Source organism: Haliotis cracherodii, unplaced genomic scaffold (genome assembly GCF_022045235.1).
Source record: "Haliotis cracherodii isolate W230 unplaced genomic scaffold, xgHalCrac1.p SCAF_12, whole genome shotgun sequence".
NCBI lineage: Eukaryota > Metazoa > Mollusca > Gastropoda > Lepetellida > Haliotidae > Haliotis > Haliotis cracherodii.
In genome coordinates this window covers 2,867,721-2,885,659 of record NW_027266267.1, presented here as the reverse complement: position 1 = coordinate 2,885,659, position 17,939 = coordinate 2,867,721, and the positions used below count along the sequence as shown (strand labels likewise).

The 17,939-nt window shown below is 42.3% G+C and overlaps 1 protein-coding gene across 1 annotated transcript; it reads left to right on the top strand.

The window, feature by feature from the left end:
• The first annotated feature begins 697 nt into the window (after positions 1 to 697).
• Positions 698 to 11,654, top strand: LOC139458125 (uncharacterized). Its single transcript, XM_071239432.1, has 7 exons — positions 698 to 997; positions 2,503 to 2,791; positions 3,587 to 4,147; positions 4,906 to 5,069; positions 5,826 to 6,075; positions 7,624 to 7,716; positions 10,961 to 11,654. Exons 1-7 carry the CDS (start codon positions 752 to 754, stop codon positions 11,515 to 11,517), a joined length of 2,160 nt encoding a protein of 719 aa, XP_071095533.1. The 5' UTR covers positions 698 to 751; the 3' UTR covers positions 11,518 to 11,654.
• The last annotated feature ends 6,285 nt before the right edge of the window (positions 11,655 to 17,939 follow it).

Sequence of the window (17,939 nt, the reverse complement as noted above, 5' to 3'; positions counted from 1 at the left end):
CTGTACAAGTGGAGACGTTGGTAAGCTGCCACTAGCACACACACACCACATGGGCGCCATACAAGGTCACGTATACTAACTGATATTCACCCATTTTGAATTTCGGTCACGTTTCAATTAAAGAATAAAAAAAACGTAGTGAAAAGTTCCATCAGGAAGATGGCTGTGGGATGTTAGCTGCATTGTCTATATCATGTACGATGAAATCAACGTGCGAAACCAATTCCCATTGATGCATTCATACCGGACTTGTTTTTTACATCTGTTTTATCACTGTCTTCGTACGAATACATAAGGTTATTTGCCGCTTCTATTTCCACGAAATCATCATGTACCGAGAATGCTACCAATAAAGAACTGTTATGGTGTAGTGATGTCCCCGATTAAGTGGGGCCATGGTGTGTCGAAACGGCGTTATTCACAAAGGACCTGTCCAAACATATCCGATGATATTGACATAGTAAATAATATCCTTTCCTGAGGAGAGTCATCTCTTCCTTGTACAACACATGTATTGGGGTAAAGTCCCCGTAGTCTGATCAGAACACATTTGCTGTGTAAACAGGTGTTTCAGGAGGTAATGCAATCTCAAAGAAACATGTCTTCTAGGAATAGTCAATTTCGCAATCAACACTTATACCTGTGAAGGAGAACGCGGCACGCGCGGAACATCCGGGTTACCGTTATATAACCCAGCGCCAGGCACTCCGGGGTAGAAGGCGGGTAGGACTCACAACTACAAGACTTCACAATGACGGGTGCCACGACGTGGTTGATGCTGACAGCTGCCGTCATGGGTGTCGCCCTCGCGGTGGACCTGACGATGTCTCCCGGGGCTGATGGGAAGGTCGTCGTCGACGCCGTTATAGACAGGATCAGATCTAAATGCATCTTCGGGGACGACCGTCTGTTCCTGCGACGTCTTGCCTACGTAGAGACATCCGATGGCGAAGATTCCAGAACGTACCGTGGGGGCTACCATGGGGGTGTATGGCAGGTGAGTTGGGTGTTTAAGCTGGCATTTACAAGAAATAACGTCTATTGATTTCAACGCCACCGTGCGTATATCTCATTAGGGTTTTTCTGTAGCAACTCGTTATATCCTGAAGGACAGACATCAGTCATCATCACAGGACCCCTCTACACGTGTTCCGTCAGCGTGTGGCTGCTGTCGTTTACAGGGATGATGTTCTTCGGAATCACCTCAGACCTCTCTTCCTTGGTCAAACTCAACTCCAGCTCTTTCATCAAGAAAAAGCTCGTCCCCATACAGCACGGGTCTCTGAGGACTTCCCCAAAGTGAATAACATTCCTGTGATGCCCCGGCCATCTTTGGCACCGGACAAAGGCGCCAAATGAGCATGTTCCGGACGAGATTGGAAGACTTCAATTGGGAGTCATCAGGCAGCAAGGCAACGACATACACTTCAGGAACTGGAAGTCTTTTTGGTGCGGGAATGGAACGGGATTCCCCAAGCCTTCTTCCAAAGACTTGTAGACTCTACGAGACTGCGATCTGCGGCCTATATGGCAGCTAATGGAGCCCCCACAAGCTATTGACACTTGTATATTTTTTCGGTTTTAGGCTGCCCTGTTTTCGATGTGTTTTTTTTAAAAAGAAACACGGATGGTTGTCATCAAACAATCGATGCAAACATGCTATCAAATGTTTTCACTGTTATCATTTCTTGGTATTATCCACTATCTTGCATCATCTTCACGTTATCCGCATTTCAACCTGTTTTGTTGCGGTTTAGTATATACACATAAAAAAGTTAAGCACCCACCCGAAATTTTCTGTATAGTAAATACGAATCAATTTAGTTGGAGAAAGCATTATATTTGTGAAGAGCAATTATCTGAGAACAAACAAAACGAAACAAATACGAGCCAGAATGAAATTTAAATTGCAATATGGTTGCTCAAACACCGGTACTGTTTTTAACACAACACAACACCCTTTCGGACAGGCATGGCATTTCGTAATGTTCAATAATTGCGTAATTCTCTTGTTTTTCTGAGTGGTTGTTGTCAGCACGACGCTAAATGCATATGGTATCCCGTTAACGCACATGTTTTTTTTACCCATTCTTGGACAGTGAAATGCATCGGGCTTGCATTAAAGTCAACTTTTGCATGGAATGCATGTTTTTCTGTAGCAGTTGCGTTTTTTTACTTGATTTCATACATGTACTACAATATTGAAAACCAAACTTTACTTGTTTGAAAAATACAATAAAATATTGATGTCACAGGAACTTTTGTTTTTGAATATATGTGACTCAGTGATCTAGTGGATAGAGCGTCCGTCTAAGTCAGTGAAAGTTCGTGGTTCGATCCACAGCCGCGTCATTCCATCAACAGATGGTACTCACTCACTCACTCACTCACTCACTCACTCACTCACTCACTCACTCACTCACTCACTCACTCACTCACTCCCTCCCTCCCTCACTCACTCATTCACCAACCCACTCACTCACTCACCTACCACTGTTTCAGATAGACGAAGACAAGTTCAATCTGACAAGAACATGTTCCTACTACATCAGGGATGAATGTGACGTCATCGAATCCGAGTTTAACATTGACTGGCGCAATGCAACATGGGAAGACCTGAGGAAGCCCCTGTATTCTGGTCTGGCTGCATCGCTGTATATTAAATATCGATCCGGGTCTCGTGACACACCAGTCGACATAACCTCTCAAGCCTCGTTCTGGACACGGTACATGCGCACTGGAGGCGACCATGTGGCATTCGTTACAAAGGCCAGGAATTTACCAGGGATGGGTAAGGAAACTGCTGGATTTGTATTGCGTTTATCAAGTACCACTACAATGAGATATGACATATATTTGTGTTGACTTTACTTCTCAAACACAAATGTTTGTATCCCCGCGTATGGGTGTTCGGAGGCTTAAGTAACATTCGTAGTTTTCCCTTTAATCACATAAACAACTGTAAAACATCTCATTAACTAATGAAGAACAACTTTCTCTTAAAAACAAGCGATCATTTCAGTATTTGCAATGCCTGTGTGATGCTACATCCCCGTTATAGCACGAGTAATCGCACTAACCATGGCCGTCCGAAAACCTATGATCTGACGATATCAACGTCACTTTTAACAAAAACAGTTTTGATTTCTCAGTAACGTATACATATTACATATATTTCCAAAATTCTTACATGCACATTACTAAAATAATCCCTAAATATCTGGTGTGTATTTTTTGTGCTTTAGTTTACTCTATAACAACCCCGGGGCACAGGTGGCTCAGTTCAGAGTTGTGTCCCTTGGGACTGTGGGTTCGAATCCCGGTTCGCCCCGATTATGTTTCTATGTTTGTGAGCACCATACCAGTGCTCCTTGGTTTCACCGAAGTGGTAAACGTCTGAGACCTGCATCACTTCAGACTCTCCTGCATCACTTCGGGCTTTCCTCCAACTCTAAGCTGACACGCCGTGATATAACTGGAAGAATGTTAAAGACGTTAAACCTCACTCACTCACTCACTCACTCACTCACTCACTCACTATAATAACCCTGAATCCACAATGTCCTATTGTTGTGTTTTATTACAGACTGTAAGACTGAGCTGGATCTGGCATTCATCATTGACGGGTCTGGGAGTGTCTCTTCCTCAAACTTCCGGCGGATGTTGGCCTTTATCAATGACGTCATAGATGACCTGAACATAGATGACGACGAGATCCACGTCGCTGCTCTGGAATTCTCCACTGTTGTTGGAGATATAATCACGTTCGACAGCTTCACCACCAAGGCAGCCCTCACATCGTCCGTCTCGAGAATCAGGAAAGGTGGTAGTGGCACGAGGACTGACCGCGCCATCCAGGAGGCAGGCGCCACCCTGTTCAACACAACAACAGGTGCCCGGCCACACGCCAAGAGAGTGGCCATCCTGCTGACCGACGGCGCGTCCAATGAACGCCAGCTGACAGTTGCTGCTGCACAGACAGCGAGAGACCAGGGCATCACCTTCTTCTCTGTTGGCGTGGGCAACGCCAATGACGTCGAGCTGGCCAACATCGCCAGCAGCCCTAACTGTACTCACGTGTTTATCCTCAACAACTTCCTAGAGATCGACTCTCTGTTATATCAGCTGAAAGACAGCTCCTGCACAGGTTAGTGAGTGAGTGGGTGAGTGGGTGAGTGAGTGAGTGAGTGAGTGAGTGAGTGAGTGAGTGAGTGAGTGAGTGAGTGAGTGAGTGAGTGAGTGAGCTGATGGGTGGATGGTTGGGTGAGTGAGTGAGTGAGTGGGTGGGTGGTTGGGTGGGTTGGTGAGTGAGTGAGTGAGTGAGTGAGTGGGAGGGTGGGTTTGGGTGAGTGAGTGAGTGAATGAGTGAGTTGAGTGAGTGAGTGAGTGAGTGAGTGAGTGGGTGGGTGGGTGGGTGGCTTGGGTGGGTGAGTGAGTGAGTGAGTGAGTGAGTGAGTGAATGGGTGAGTGGGTGAGTGGGTGAGTGGGTGAGTATGGTTGAAGCCGCTTTCAGCATCATTCCATCAATGTCACGGCGGATTACACCAGAAATGGGTATTATACCATGTGGGGAATCGAACAAAGGCCCTCTGTGGCGAGCGATCGCGTTTACCCAACGGCTACCAAACCGCCCCTAGAATAGCAGGGATGTAGACACGATGTGGAACGTCCATCGACCAGCAGAGATGTAGCCTTCACGTGCTTGTCAGCATATCATTGACGGTGTTCCACAAGCACTGGAGCTGGTATTTCCCTGGTGTCCCAATACGTCATCTATGTGATTTAAGTGAGCGTCTGTGTCATCTCTTTGAACAGGAATTTGACGTGTTGGTGAATGTATTGTATCATGAGTGGGACAGGGGTTGACGTTCCGTGGTGGGCAATGACATTGATGTTCCCTTTCAGCTCCAAAGATTATCTCTGATACCGACATCTCAGTGGTGAAAGTCCTCCCTGAGAACCAGACAGTGACCGACATCTACGTGGCACAACTCCCCGCCGGCAGCAGCGGCTCCAACGGCAGCACGACGACTACATCTGACGGGGATCAGAACCAGGCTACAGTGCTTGTACGTGGTGGTTGACGTCCATACATGAGTGAGAGAGTGAGTGGGTCGGTGAGTGAGTGGTTGAGTGAGTGAATGGTAGAGTTGGTGAGTGAGTGGTTGATTTGGTGAGTTGGTGACTGAGTGGGTGGTTACGTTAGTGAGTGAGTGAGTGGTTGATATGGTGAGTGGTTGAGTGAGTGAGTGAGTGAGTGAGTGAGTGAGTGAGTGAGTGAGTGAGTGAGTGAGTGGTTACGTTGGTGAGAGAGTGAGTGGTTGAGTGGTTGAGTCGGTGAGTGAGTGGTTGATTTGGTGAGTTGGTGACTGAGTGGTTACGTTGGTGAGTGAGTGGTTGAGTTAGTGACTGAATGGTTGAGTTAGTGAGTGGTTGAGTTAGTGAGTGAGTGAGTGTTTGAGTGAGTGAGTGAGTGTTTGAGTGAGTGAGTGAGTGGTTAAGTTAGTGAGTGAGTGGTTGATTTAGTGAGTGGGTTTTGGGAGGTTGGTTTCATGGATGGGTATGGAAGCGAATGGTAAGGACAACTGGGCAGCCTACATCCCCTCGTGACCTAAATAAAAGTGACAAAACCCTCTCCAGATTCATAAGAAATCTTTGCGAAAAACGATTCGATTGTATGATTTCGCTTATATCATTATCATGTATTTAAGTTTTGTTGATGAATCCTAAGTGTAAGAGTTATACACATGGATCCTCCGTGGTTCTGGAGACGCGACCGATAAGCACGTGACACCAGTCTATCGAGACTTTGTTTGTTGTGATAGAGGTCCGAGGTTCACTGTGGCAGCCTGGAGATCTACGCCTCCTACAACACGCCCCGCCCCGGCCCCGCCTTCTTCGACATGCGGGACAACGCAAGGGAGGGGAGGCCATCCGTCATCTACCTCAACACTACACGTCAAGGGAGACCACTCTACGTTACAGTCATCGGATCACGTGTCCCCGTGTCTGCTGCTGACGTCACACACTGTGCGCATGCTTCCTACAACGTGTCTATCACCACAGCACCAACAAGTAAGCTGGAAATAACACGTGGATATGCGCCGATGGTTATGTCTTTGCCTGTGAATATACAACCATAGTTGTGATGGCTGTATATACTTGATGGTACGGTGTACAACACATATAGACTTGATGGCACAATGTACAACACATATAGACTTGATGGTACAGTGTACTACACATATAGACTTGATGGTACAGCGTACAACACATATAGACTTGATGGTACAGTGTACAACACATATAGACTTGATGGTACAGTGTACAACGCATATAGACTTGATGGTACAGTGTACAACACATATAGACTTGATGGTACAGTGTACAACACATATAGACTTGATGGCACAATGTACATCACATATAGACTTGATGGTACAGTGTACAACACATATAGACTTGATGGCACAGTGTACAACACATATAGACTTGATGGTACAGTGTACAACGCATATAGACTTGATGGTACAGTGTACAACACATATAGACTTGATGGTACAGTGTACAACACATATAAACTTGATAGTACAGTGTACAACACATATTGACTTGATGGTACAGTGTACAACACATATAGACTTGATGGTACAGTGTACAACACATATAGACTTGTAGGTACAGTGTTCCGACATATAGACTTGATGGCACAGTGTACAGCACATATAGACTTGATGGTACAATGTACAACACATATATACTTGATGGTACAATGTACAACACATATATACTTGATGGTACAGTGTACAACACATATTGACTTGATGGTACAGTGTACAACACATATAGACTTGATGGTACAGTGTACAACACATATATACTTGATGGTACAATGTACAACACATATAGACTTGATGGTACAGTGTACAACACATATAGACTTGATGGTACAGTGTACAACAGATATAGACTTGATAGTACAGTGTACAACACATATATACTTGATGGTATAGTGTACAACACATATAGACTTGATGGCACAATGTACAACACATATAGACTTGATGGCACAGTGTACAACACATATAGACTTGATGGTACAGTGTACAACACATATAGACTTGATGGCACAATGTACAGCACATATAGACTTGATGGCACAGTGTACAACACATATATACTTGATGGTACAGTGTACAACACATATAAACTTGATAATACAGTGTACAACACATATAGACTTGATGGTACAGTGTACAACACATATAGACTTGATGGAACAGTGTACAACATATATTGAGGTTATAACGCCTTCAGGGCTGGGGTTTTGTACAGTATAACGTGAAGTCATGTTTCATATAGACTTGATGGCACAGTGTACAACACATATAGACTTGATGGTACAGTGTACAACACATATAGACTTGATGGTACAGTGTACAACACATATAGACTTGATGGAACAGTGTACAACATATATTGAGGTTATAACGCCTTCAGGGCTGGGGTTTTGTACAGTATAACGTGAAGTCATGTTTCACGGCTGAGGTTTTGTACAGTATAACGTGAAGTCATGTTTCACGGCTGAGGTTTTGTACAGTATAACGTGAAGTCATGTTTCAGGAGTCGAGGTGGTGTGTCGGGTGGGGCAGACAGAGCGGACGTGTACGGAGGGGGACCTTAGAGAGAGCCGCTACAACAACCTCCTGTGTCAAGGTCAGTCTTCCATGCACTGCTGTAACTAGGTCAGTCTTCCATACACTGCTGTAACTAGTTCAGTCTCCCATGCACTGTTGTAACTAGGTCGGTCTTCCATGCACTGCTGTAACTAGGTCAGTCTTCCATGCACTGCTGTAACTAGGTTAATCTTCGATGCACTGCTGTATCTAGGTCAGTCTTCCATGCATTGCTGTAACTAGGTCAGTCTTACATGCACTGCTGTAAGTAGGTCAGTCTTCCATGCACTGCTGTAACTAGGTCAGTCTCCCATGCACTGCTGTAAGTAGGTCAGTCGTCCATGTACTTTTGTAACTAGGTCTTTCCATCCACTCCCTATTCTGGTTAAACACGTGGAAGAAACTTCTATTTTTGAATTTTTAAGTGATATTAATATTTACCCGACAAGGGTTTTACATGATCATGGATCACGCCAACCCAGTCTACGTGCAATTTGGTTTTGTGTCATTGTGCTTGCTGTAAAAGTCGACCATATGCTTGCTGTAAAAGTCGACCATATGCTTGCTGTAAAAGTCGACCATATGCTTGCTGTAAAAGGCGACCATATGCTTGTTGTAAAAGGCGACCATATGCTTGCTGTAAAAGGCGACCATGTGCTTGCTGTAAAAGGCGACCATATGCTTGCTGTAAAAAGCGAATATATGCTTGCTGTATAAGGCGACTATATGCCTGATGTAAAAGGCGACCATATGCTTGCTGTAAAAGGCGACCATATGCTTGCTGTAAAAGGCGACCATGTGCTTGCTGTAAAAGGCGACCATATGCTTGCTGTAAAAAGCGAATATATGCTTGCTGTATAAGGCGACTATATGCCTGATGTAAAAGGCGACCATATGCTTGCTGTAAAAGGCGACCATATGCTTGCTGTAAAAGGCGACCATATGCTTGCTGTAAAAAGCGAATATATGCTTGCTGTATAAGGCGACTATATGCCTGATGTAAAAGGCGACCATATGCTTGCTGTAAAAGGCGACCATATGCTTGCTGTAAAAGGCGACCATATGCTTGCTGTAAAAGGCGACTATTTGCTTGTTGTAAAAGGCGACCATGTGCTTGCTGTTAAAGGCGACCATATGCTTGCTGTAAAAAGCGAATATATGCTTGCTGTATAAGGCGACTATATGCCTGATGTAAAAGGCGACCATATGCTTGCTGTAAAAGGCGACCATATGCTTGCTGTAAAAGGCGACCATATGCTTGCTGTAAAAGGCGACTATATGCTTGCTGTAAAAGGCGACCATATGCTTGCTGTAAAAGGCGACCATATGCTTGCTGTAAAAGGCGACCATATGCTTGCTGTAAAAGGCGACTCTATGTTTGCTGTAAAAAGGCGACCATATGCTTGCTGTAAAAGGCGACTATATGCCTGATGTAAAAGGCGACCATATGCTTGCTGTAAAAGGCGACCATATGCTTGCTGTAAAAGGCGACCATATGCTTGCTGTAAAAGGCGACTATATGCTTGCTGTAAAAAGCGAATATATGCCTGATGTAAAAGGCGACTATATGCCTGATGTAAAAGGCGACCATATGCTTGCTGTAAAAGGCGACCATTAGACCAGCAGCCCAGATCAGGCCGGAATTCAGCGTTTTAGATGATAAAACTTGCTAAATAAACGGAGATCATAGGTTTTTAAAAACAATTATCACCAAGAGATTTCCAAATGGTATTAGGGACTATTATTAACCATTCTTATAGCAGGCTTTGAAGACTACCTAAGCTTGTTTGGGTTTGTAGGAATCCATAGCCAAGCTATCAGGCTATAGCAGGATTTGAGGACTTCATAGATGATCAGATATATATTCACAAGAATCAGATTCATGCCATTATCATCACATTCCAACGATAGGCCTAATCTATGATATCAGTACTAGTATTCAGAGACCTGATTTTATAAATACTTGATTTAATCTCATATAATCATTCCATCTTTAAGAACAAAATATAAATTTGACCATCTGTTGACTCTCAAGAGCTGATGTCCAATGCTCTCCCGCCTCCTATGTTTCATTATGCACACTGGGATTACAGAGGGTCAACTGTGTGGGGTGGGGTGGGGTGAGGGTGTGTCTGGCGGGCCATATACAGAAGAGGATTTGTCTGGCAATGGGTATTTTGTAATAAGTAGAGTGTAATAGTTCATTTTATGTTGGTTCCATGTCATACCTCCAATGTTTAAACCTTATGCAGAGAAAGATTTGTCTTGTGTGGCCCATTCTGTACTCTGTGGTATGGACCTGTTCATTTAAACTTACCTTAATGTGGTACAATCGATATATATTCCAGCCCAATTTTACCCGTGTATACCTGAAGGGTCAACTTTTTGGGTCTGGCGGGCCTTATGCAGAAGATGATTTGTCTGGCAATGGGTATTGTGCAATGAGTAGAGTGCAATTGGTCATTTTATGTTGGTTTTATGTGGTACCTCCAATGTTTAACCCAGCCCAAATTTTGGGACCCTCTCTGGGGGGTATGGCGGACCTTATGCAGAGGAAAATTTGTCAGGTATGGGCCGTTTTGTTCTCAGTAACATGTACCTGTTCATCTAAACTTACTTTCATCTGGTACTTTGAATGTATACTTTAGTCAAATTTTACCAGAGTGTCCACTGAGTGCATTTAGGGTCAACATTTTGGGGTGTCTGGCGGGCCTTATGCAGCAGACGATTTGTCTGGCAATGGGTATTTCATACTTAGTAGAGCGTAATAGTTCATTTTATGTTGATTTCGTGTGGTACCTCCAATGTTTGATCCAGCCCTTGAATGATCCCTTACACGCAGCATGGGGTCCCCGGCAGACATCCATATATGAATATGTTGGGTTACACAGTAAATGTTCCTGTGTTCGGATATTGGTACCTTGTTCGTTTGACCAAAGGGCTCTGGGCTGCTGCTCTACATATGCCTGATGTAAAAGGCGACTAACGGGATCGGGTGGTTAGGCTCGCTGACTTGGTTGATGCATGTCATCGTAACCCAATTGCGTGGATCGATGCTCATGATGTTTATCACTGGATTGTCTGGTGTAGACTCGATTACATACAGACCGCCGTCATAAAGTTGGAATATTGAGGCGTGAAACAAAAAAACAAACAAACAAACAAACAAATACTGCATCCCTCTATCTCCCATGCAGACATCTGGAAACACGTGAGTTATCCCTTCATATTGTATAACATTGACGTAACACTCCCTTAACGTCTCCCTCTTATCTCCCATCCAGACACCTGGAGTCACGTGACTAATCCCTGCCGGACCGGTGTTGTGTCCACGTATCCCCATCCATCGGACCTGACAAAGTTCATCCGCTGTGACGTCACAGGCAAAATGTACATCACCCAATGCCCGAACAACGAGACCTACAACGAGAACACCGAGAGTTGCGGTCACGAGGCCCTAGGGGGAGGCAACTCGTCTCGTCTCCCTAACAACGTTCAAGACGTGTGCACAGCCGCGAACCTGGCGCGAGGGGAGTTCTACTTCCCCTACCCCAGCGACCAGTCCATGTACGTCCAGTGCGACGTGTGGGGCCGAGCGTGGGTCAAGCCCTGTCCTGACGGCCTCACCTGGAACGACCATCACTCCACTTGCTCCCACGCCTCCGCCGCTACGTCATCCTCCGACCCTTGCAACTCCACCAACAACGGACAACGCTTCCCACATAGTGAGGCTAGCAAGTTCATCTCTTGTGCCCATGGTAACGCTATTGTGATGTCCTGCCCCGCGGGTCTGGTGTTTAACGACCAGATTAAGGCGTGCGACTGGCCCAAGGGTGGGTAACCAGGCACCAAGCATATATCATTTATATTTCACCAATATGTTTTATTTTATATGTGATACATGGCTCTGTACGCATTATGTTAATCAGATCAACTATACATACACAAATGTTATCTTTTTGTTAAATACCGCTTTGTTACCCGCTTCATTACAAGTACTATATAGCTGTAGACAATAGTTGCTCCCAAACAACGTGTCAAGACACTGCATATCTGGACCACGCTGGATTGATTGAAGGAACATGTCACACCTCGAACATACTTTCCCTCTAAGTGAGTAGTGTTTTACGCCGTTTGAGATTTACTTCAGCAAAATCACGGCGGGGGACACCGGAAATGCGCTTCACACATTGTTCTCATGTGGGGAATCGAACCCAGGCATTCGGAGTGTCGAGCGAAAACTTTAACCACTGGACTACCCCACCGCCCCGCTGTCCCTCTCCAAACCCTGTACATCCTTAATGGGGATTGGACGTTATGACTGCAAGGCACCATCGAAATTTGGTGGAGTTTATGAAAATCTAAACATTTGGTGTCAAGTTTGAGTCCAATTAAAACCCACTTCACATTATGTGCAAATACTTGGCCTTGCATACTGAATAAACTATCTGTCTGTCCAAAATAATATATAAGAAAAACTTGAGTTACCGTGCTTATAAAACATGATAAAGACAGTTAAACCATGACAGCAGTTTGTCTTGTGTTTTACGATGTGTTTGTCTGCTTACTGAAACACAGTTGACCGTCTTCCTGAGTAGGTTGACCTGTACCTTCATGTGTTTAAGTAACCTGGATGGTATTGTTTTGAGGCAGTTCTCACAATACGAGATTATGTTTATTGAATGTAGTTTTGAAAAAATATATGTTTGAAATAAATCAGTTTTCAGTTTGCATTGTTTTCATTTGAGGTGTTTGAAGTCACTGTGCTGAATTTAAAGTTATTTCCTGGTAGAAATTAAATAAATAAATATTTAAACGAAATAAGGGCGTAAAGTATCATGGCAGAATGTCCATTGTCAGACTATGGCTAAAAGAAGTCTTATATTTGTTTTCTCACCGTTGAAATAACCTAGACTAGTCCAGTAGACCATCACAACCTAGACTAGTCCAGTAGACAATCACAACCTAGACTAGTTCAGTAGACCATCACAACCTAGACTAGTCCAGTAGACAATCATAACCTATACTAGTCCAGTAGACCATCACAACCTAGACTAGTCCAGTAGACAATCACAACCTAGACTAGTCCAGTAGACAATCACAACCTAGACTAGTCCAGTAGACCATCACAACCTAGACTAGTCCAGTAGACCATCACAACCTAGACTATAGAGAGAGAGAGAGAGAGAGAGAGAGAGAGAGAGAGAGAGAGAGAGAGAGAGAGAGAGAGAGAGAGAGAGGAGGTTATCACGCGAGTGTGTTTGGGGATGGTAAATATCCTGCATTAGGAATAAACATTGTATTTAGCGAGCCTTGGCGAGAATGTGTCAGTCGGACAGTGACAGTCGGTAAGAAAAACATGGATAGGAACAGACAGGTCATCGTAAAGTTCGTCAGCTATAGAAACAGGCACAAAGTAATCTCAAACAGAAGAATGCTGAGACAAAATAGAAGTTCAGTCTATATAAACGAGGACCTAACCAAGCATCGAAGTAAACTGTTCAAACTGACCCGAGATTTAAAAGCAAAACACCTAATCTCTTCCACGTGGACTTATGATGGCCGAGTGTATGTTGAGGAACAACCCGAGGGTGTTATGAGGGTGATTCTGTGCGAGTCTGACCTGGACAGATATCGCTAACTTTATTGAGAACTTACATTAGATAAGATTTGTACCCTGCACTGTACATCTTCAGTTACAAGTAATCCATACTGCGATGAAACAGTGATACAAAAGGATCCGCCAACGTATACTTATAGTAATGTCATCAAAACTAACTACTGTCACGTGTCCACACAACGGAAAACACTCCATGTATCTGTTGTTACTGTTACTTGAGTCATGTACTATAATTGTATATAAGTTTACCTCTGTCTCTACCTTCTGTCAGCCTTCCTATGTAGTCCTACCGAAACCTTCCTGTATCCTTTTCCTATTGCTTTCTGGTGCACACAGTTTTATGATGACTAACTATCCTTGCCATAATTCTTTGTCAAGATCTGCATTGCCGGTTTTGTTAAATATGCATGATATTTTGTTCTCGCAGTTATCTTACTATTGTCAGTGTTCCCGATCACACTACCACACACCTTTGAGAAGTATGTATATATTTATCTTACCCAATGGGTAATGATGTAATTCAACACCGTGTGGTGATCGGGGTTTTCAATTGTATTTTGTGTCAAAAGAGTCTGCGTTGCACACTTAAACTCAGCCTAAGTTGTACTTCATTGACTGTATTTTTTCTGAACGAATTTTACAAATTGTGTGATATACTACATGTCGAATGCAGAGCGTGCAGCGTGTTTGTATTTCTTTGTTTCATACAAGCTCAGATCAGAAACGCTAATGTAACAATTGTATTGTTATTGTTGCTCATGCTAGCCGGGGACGTACATCCAAATCCTGGACCACCGAACCGTGACAACGCTGACCAGTCAGTGTCTATATTTCACCTAAATGCTAGAAGTATACGTAACAAACTCTCTTATTTAAGTGAATACCTTTCAGATTACAGCGTCGTTTGTTTTACCGAGACACACCTAGATGACAGTATTAAAAATGAAGACTTGAGCTGGGAAAACTTTTATGAACCGGTACGAAAAGACAGAAATATGTTCGGTGGTGGTGTTATGATATATGTAAATAAGCTGTTATCTTTTAAAAGAAGACACGAATTAGAAAACATGCAAGACGAATCGATATGGATTCAAATATGCTTACCTCAAAGCTCAATTTTATTGTGCTCTGTCTACAGACCTGAACATAATTCAGTGAACTTTTGGACTCGCTTAGATGATAGCATTGAAAATGCCCTGGATATTTCGTGCAAGATTACTATTGTTGGTGACATAAATGAAAACATGTTATTGTCTAGGAGCTTAAACGTAAATGAATTAATAAATAGGAAAAATCTACAAAATATCATAACCGAGCCTACCAGAATTACGAACCATACCAGTAGTTTATTGGATCCTATTATTATCAGTGAAGATATAAAAGTCATCGACAGTGGTGTAATTGATTTTGATAGTAAAATTAGCGACCATAGGGGAACTTACATTGAAATAGACACTGGTTTGCGAACAAAATTAGCATATAAAAGAGAAATTTCATGTTTCAAAAACGGTGACTATGATAAGCTCAATTCGCTCATTGAAAATACTTGCTGGAATGAATTATTTAGTCAAAATTCAAATGTTGATGAAGCATGTAATCTGTTCTATAAATACTTGAATAAATATGTTAAAATATGCATTCCAACCAAAGTAGTAACCATTCGTCCAAATGACAAACCTTGGTATGACTTCAGTTTAAGACGAGAATCCAGGAAAAGAGATAGATTAAAAAAGAAGGCTAGAAAAAGTAAAAAGGAAAAAGACATTCGGGCCTATAAAAATCAGAGGAACAAAGTAAATAACATGAAATGTCACGCTAAAGAACATTTTTACTCAAATCTCGATGAATTGCTATCAGAATTGCATGCAGAAAACAAACCCTCTTACTGGAAAGTTTTACGTTATGTTGTGAAGAACTCTGGCTCAGCTAACAACATAGCCGCTCTTAAAATGTATGATACGGACGAACACCCGACAATTTTTACTGATATTGAAAAGGCAGAGAAACTGAATAAATATTTTCAATCTATATCTGATGTCCACGATACAAGAACAACTATGCCCGACTTCACATTTCGTACAGAGACAGAGATAAACAACATAATCATATCTAAAAAGGAAATTGAAGACATAATACAATGTTTGCCTCTTAATAAAGCCTCCGGACGGGATAAAATTTGTCATAAATTATTAAAGAAAACTGTATATTCTATAAGCGAAGCATTGTGTTTACTGTTCAATATGTCACTACAATCAAGTATATTTCCATCAGTGTGGAAAAAAGCAAACGTTATGCCATTATTTAAGAAAGGTGATCACACTATCGTTTCTAATTATAGACCGATATCACTCATTAGTTGTTTAGGAAAATTGTTTGAGAGAGTAGTGTTCAAACATTTATATAATTATTTTCATGAGAACAAATTGTTGTATAAGTACCAATCTGGGTTTCAGGCTGGTCACTCAACTGTCCATCAACTAATAGAACTTTACCACCAAATTTGTACAGCGTTAGATAACAAAGAAAACTATTGTATTGTATTCTGTGATGTATCAAAAGCCTTTGATCGTGTATGGCACAGTGGGCTTGTGTATAAATTAGAGAGGTATGGTATAAAAGGCCAATTGTTAAAATGGATCACCAGTTACATAAGTAATCGTAGCCAAAGCGTATTTGTGAATGGGGAAATATCCAAACCAAGATACATGAAGGCTGGTGTGCCACAGGGGTCCGTGCTTGGTCCTTTACTCTTTATTGTTTATGTTAATGACATTGCTGATAAATTAGACTGTATGACAAGACTGTTTGCCGACGATACATCGATTGGCATGTCATCCAATGATAACAGTGTACTGGAACGTTCCTTAAGCACAAATTTAGCAATCTTAAGTGAATGGGCGAAACTTTGGCTCATAACTTACAATCCCGATAAGACCAAATCGGTTCTATTCTCTCGCAAAGACAACAACGGAGGTCTAAAACTATATTTCAACGGAAAAGAAATCAGCTCTGCAAACAGTCATAAGCACTTGGGTGTTATACTTGAAGCCAGTGGCAAATGGTCTTGTCATATAGATACCATAATTAAAACAACTTCCAAGATGATTTACTCAATGAGAAAACTCAAACATCTACTTCACAGAAATACTATTAACAATATATATAAAATGTTCATAAGACCACACTTTGAATACGCATGTGAGGTTTGGGATGGTTGCACTGAAGGACAAAGTGAGAAATTAGAACAATTACAATTAGAAGCTGCACGCATTGTAACTGGTCTACCTAAATATGCCCCCCGGCATTCATTATATTACGAAACCGGTTGGGAACCCTTAGTTGAGCGTAGAAAGAAACGTAAACTTTGTCTTTTCTTCAAAATTAATCATAACATGGCCCCTTCCTATCTAACAGATATTCTACCCAAAACGGTTGCAGCAAAAAACTCATACAGTCTCAGAAACTCTGAAAACATCAGTGTTCCTGTCACAAGACTAAGACATTCGTGTGAATCCTTTTACCCATCGTCTATCCGATTGTGGAACTCTATTCCGTTATCAGATCGAAATTCTACGATTTCTTGTTTTAAAAATTCGCTACAAAAGCACCACCCCACGTCACCTGCGTACTTCGCTTATGGAAAAAGAAAATATAATATCTTACACACAAAACTGAGATACATGTGCAGTCAATTGAATTATGATTTATATAGAATTGGTATAAAAGATCACCCGAACTGTACATGTTCGAATACATGTGAAAATGCATATCATTATCTCATGGAATGTCCATTCTTTAGTCATCAGCGTGAAATTATGTTAAACAGCCTTAAACATATTGTTCATAACATACCTATTGATGTACACTTACTGTTACACGGCAATGCAGATCACGTTGTTACAGAAAATGAAGCTATATTTAAGGCAGTACAACATTATATATGTACAACTAAAAGATTTGTGTAAAGAACTGTTCATTCAACAATGTCTGTCTGTCTGTCTGTCTGTCTGTCTGTCTGTCTGTCTCTCTCTCTCTCTCTCTCTCTCTCTCTCTCTCTCTCTCTCTCTCTCTCTCTCTCTCTCTCATCTATAGTGTTTTATGTTTTATGCATATATATTGAATTTGAAATTGTGAATATTTTGTAAATACCAGGGAGAGGGCATTCTAAGTTGGAAGAACTTGTCCCCCAATCCCGTTCACTCCTTGTGAATAAATATGTTTAAATCAAATCACAGTGACAGTAGCCCATATAGTTCCAACTGAAATCTGTTTTTTATACAGTGACGAAGCGACATATAAGCAAAACAACAGTTGTTTTTAATTGCCTTTCGCGGCAATCCACCAGTCTGTCCGCTAGAGTAACTGCCCTTGGTCAAAGGGAAGCTACTCTAACCCTAGTCTATGAGCCGTCAGGGCCACAGTCAGACGTTGTTGACAGTCGGTCTGTCCTGTCATATGAAGTTAAGAAGTGTAGTCAGATGTACACAAAGCGACAAAACGAAACAAAGGTAACAATTCAAACATATTTCGGCCAAATCCAACTATTTTTATTTGTGGAGAAGGTTTCAAGCCGCAGAGGTCTACAAGCACATATATGGCTACTGATCCCGCTTGGCTTGGCCTCGTGCCCTCGCAAAATTGTT

Excerpts from the sequence above, each read along its gene's own strand:
- LOC139458125 (XM_071239432.1), top strand. The coding sequence starts at position 752 with ATGACGGGTGCCACGACGTGGTTGATGCTGACAGCTGCCGTCATGGGT. Across the intron at positions 5,070-5,825 it reads AGAACCAGGCTACAGTGCTT|AGGTCCGAGGTTCACTGTGG; the intron begins GTACGTGGTGGT and ends TTGTTGTGATAG. Across the intron at positions 6,076-7,623 it reads TATCACCACAGCACCAACAA|GAGTCGAGGTGGTGTGTCGG; the intron begins GTAAGCTGGAAA and ends GTCATGTTTCAG.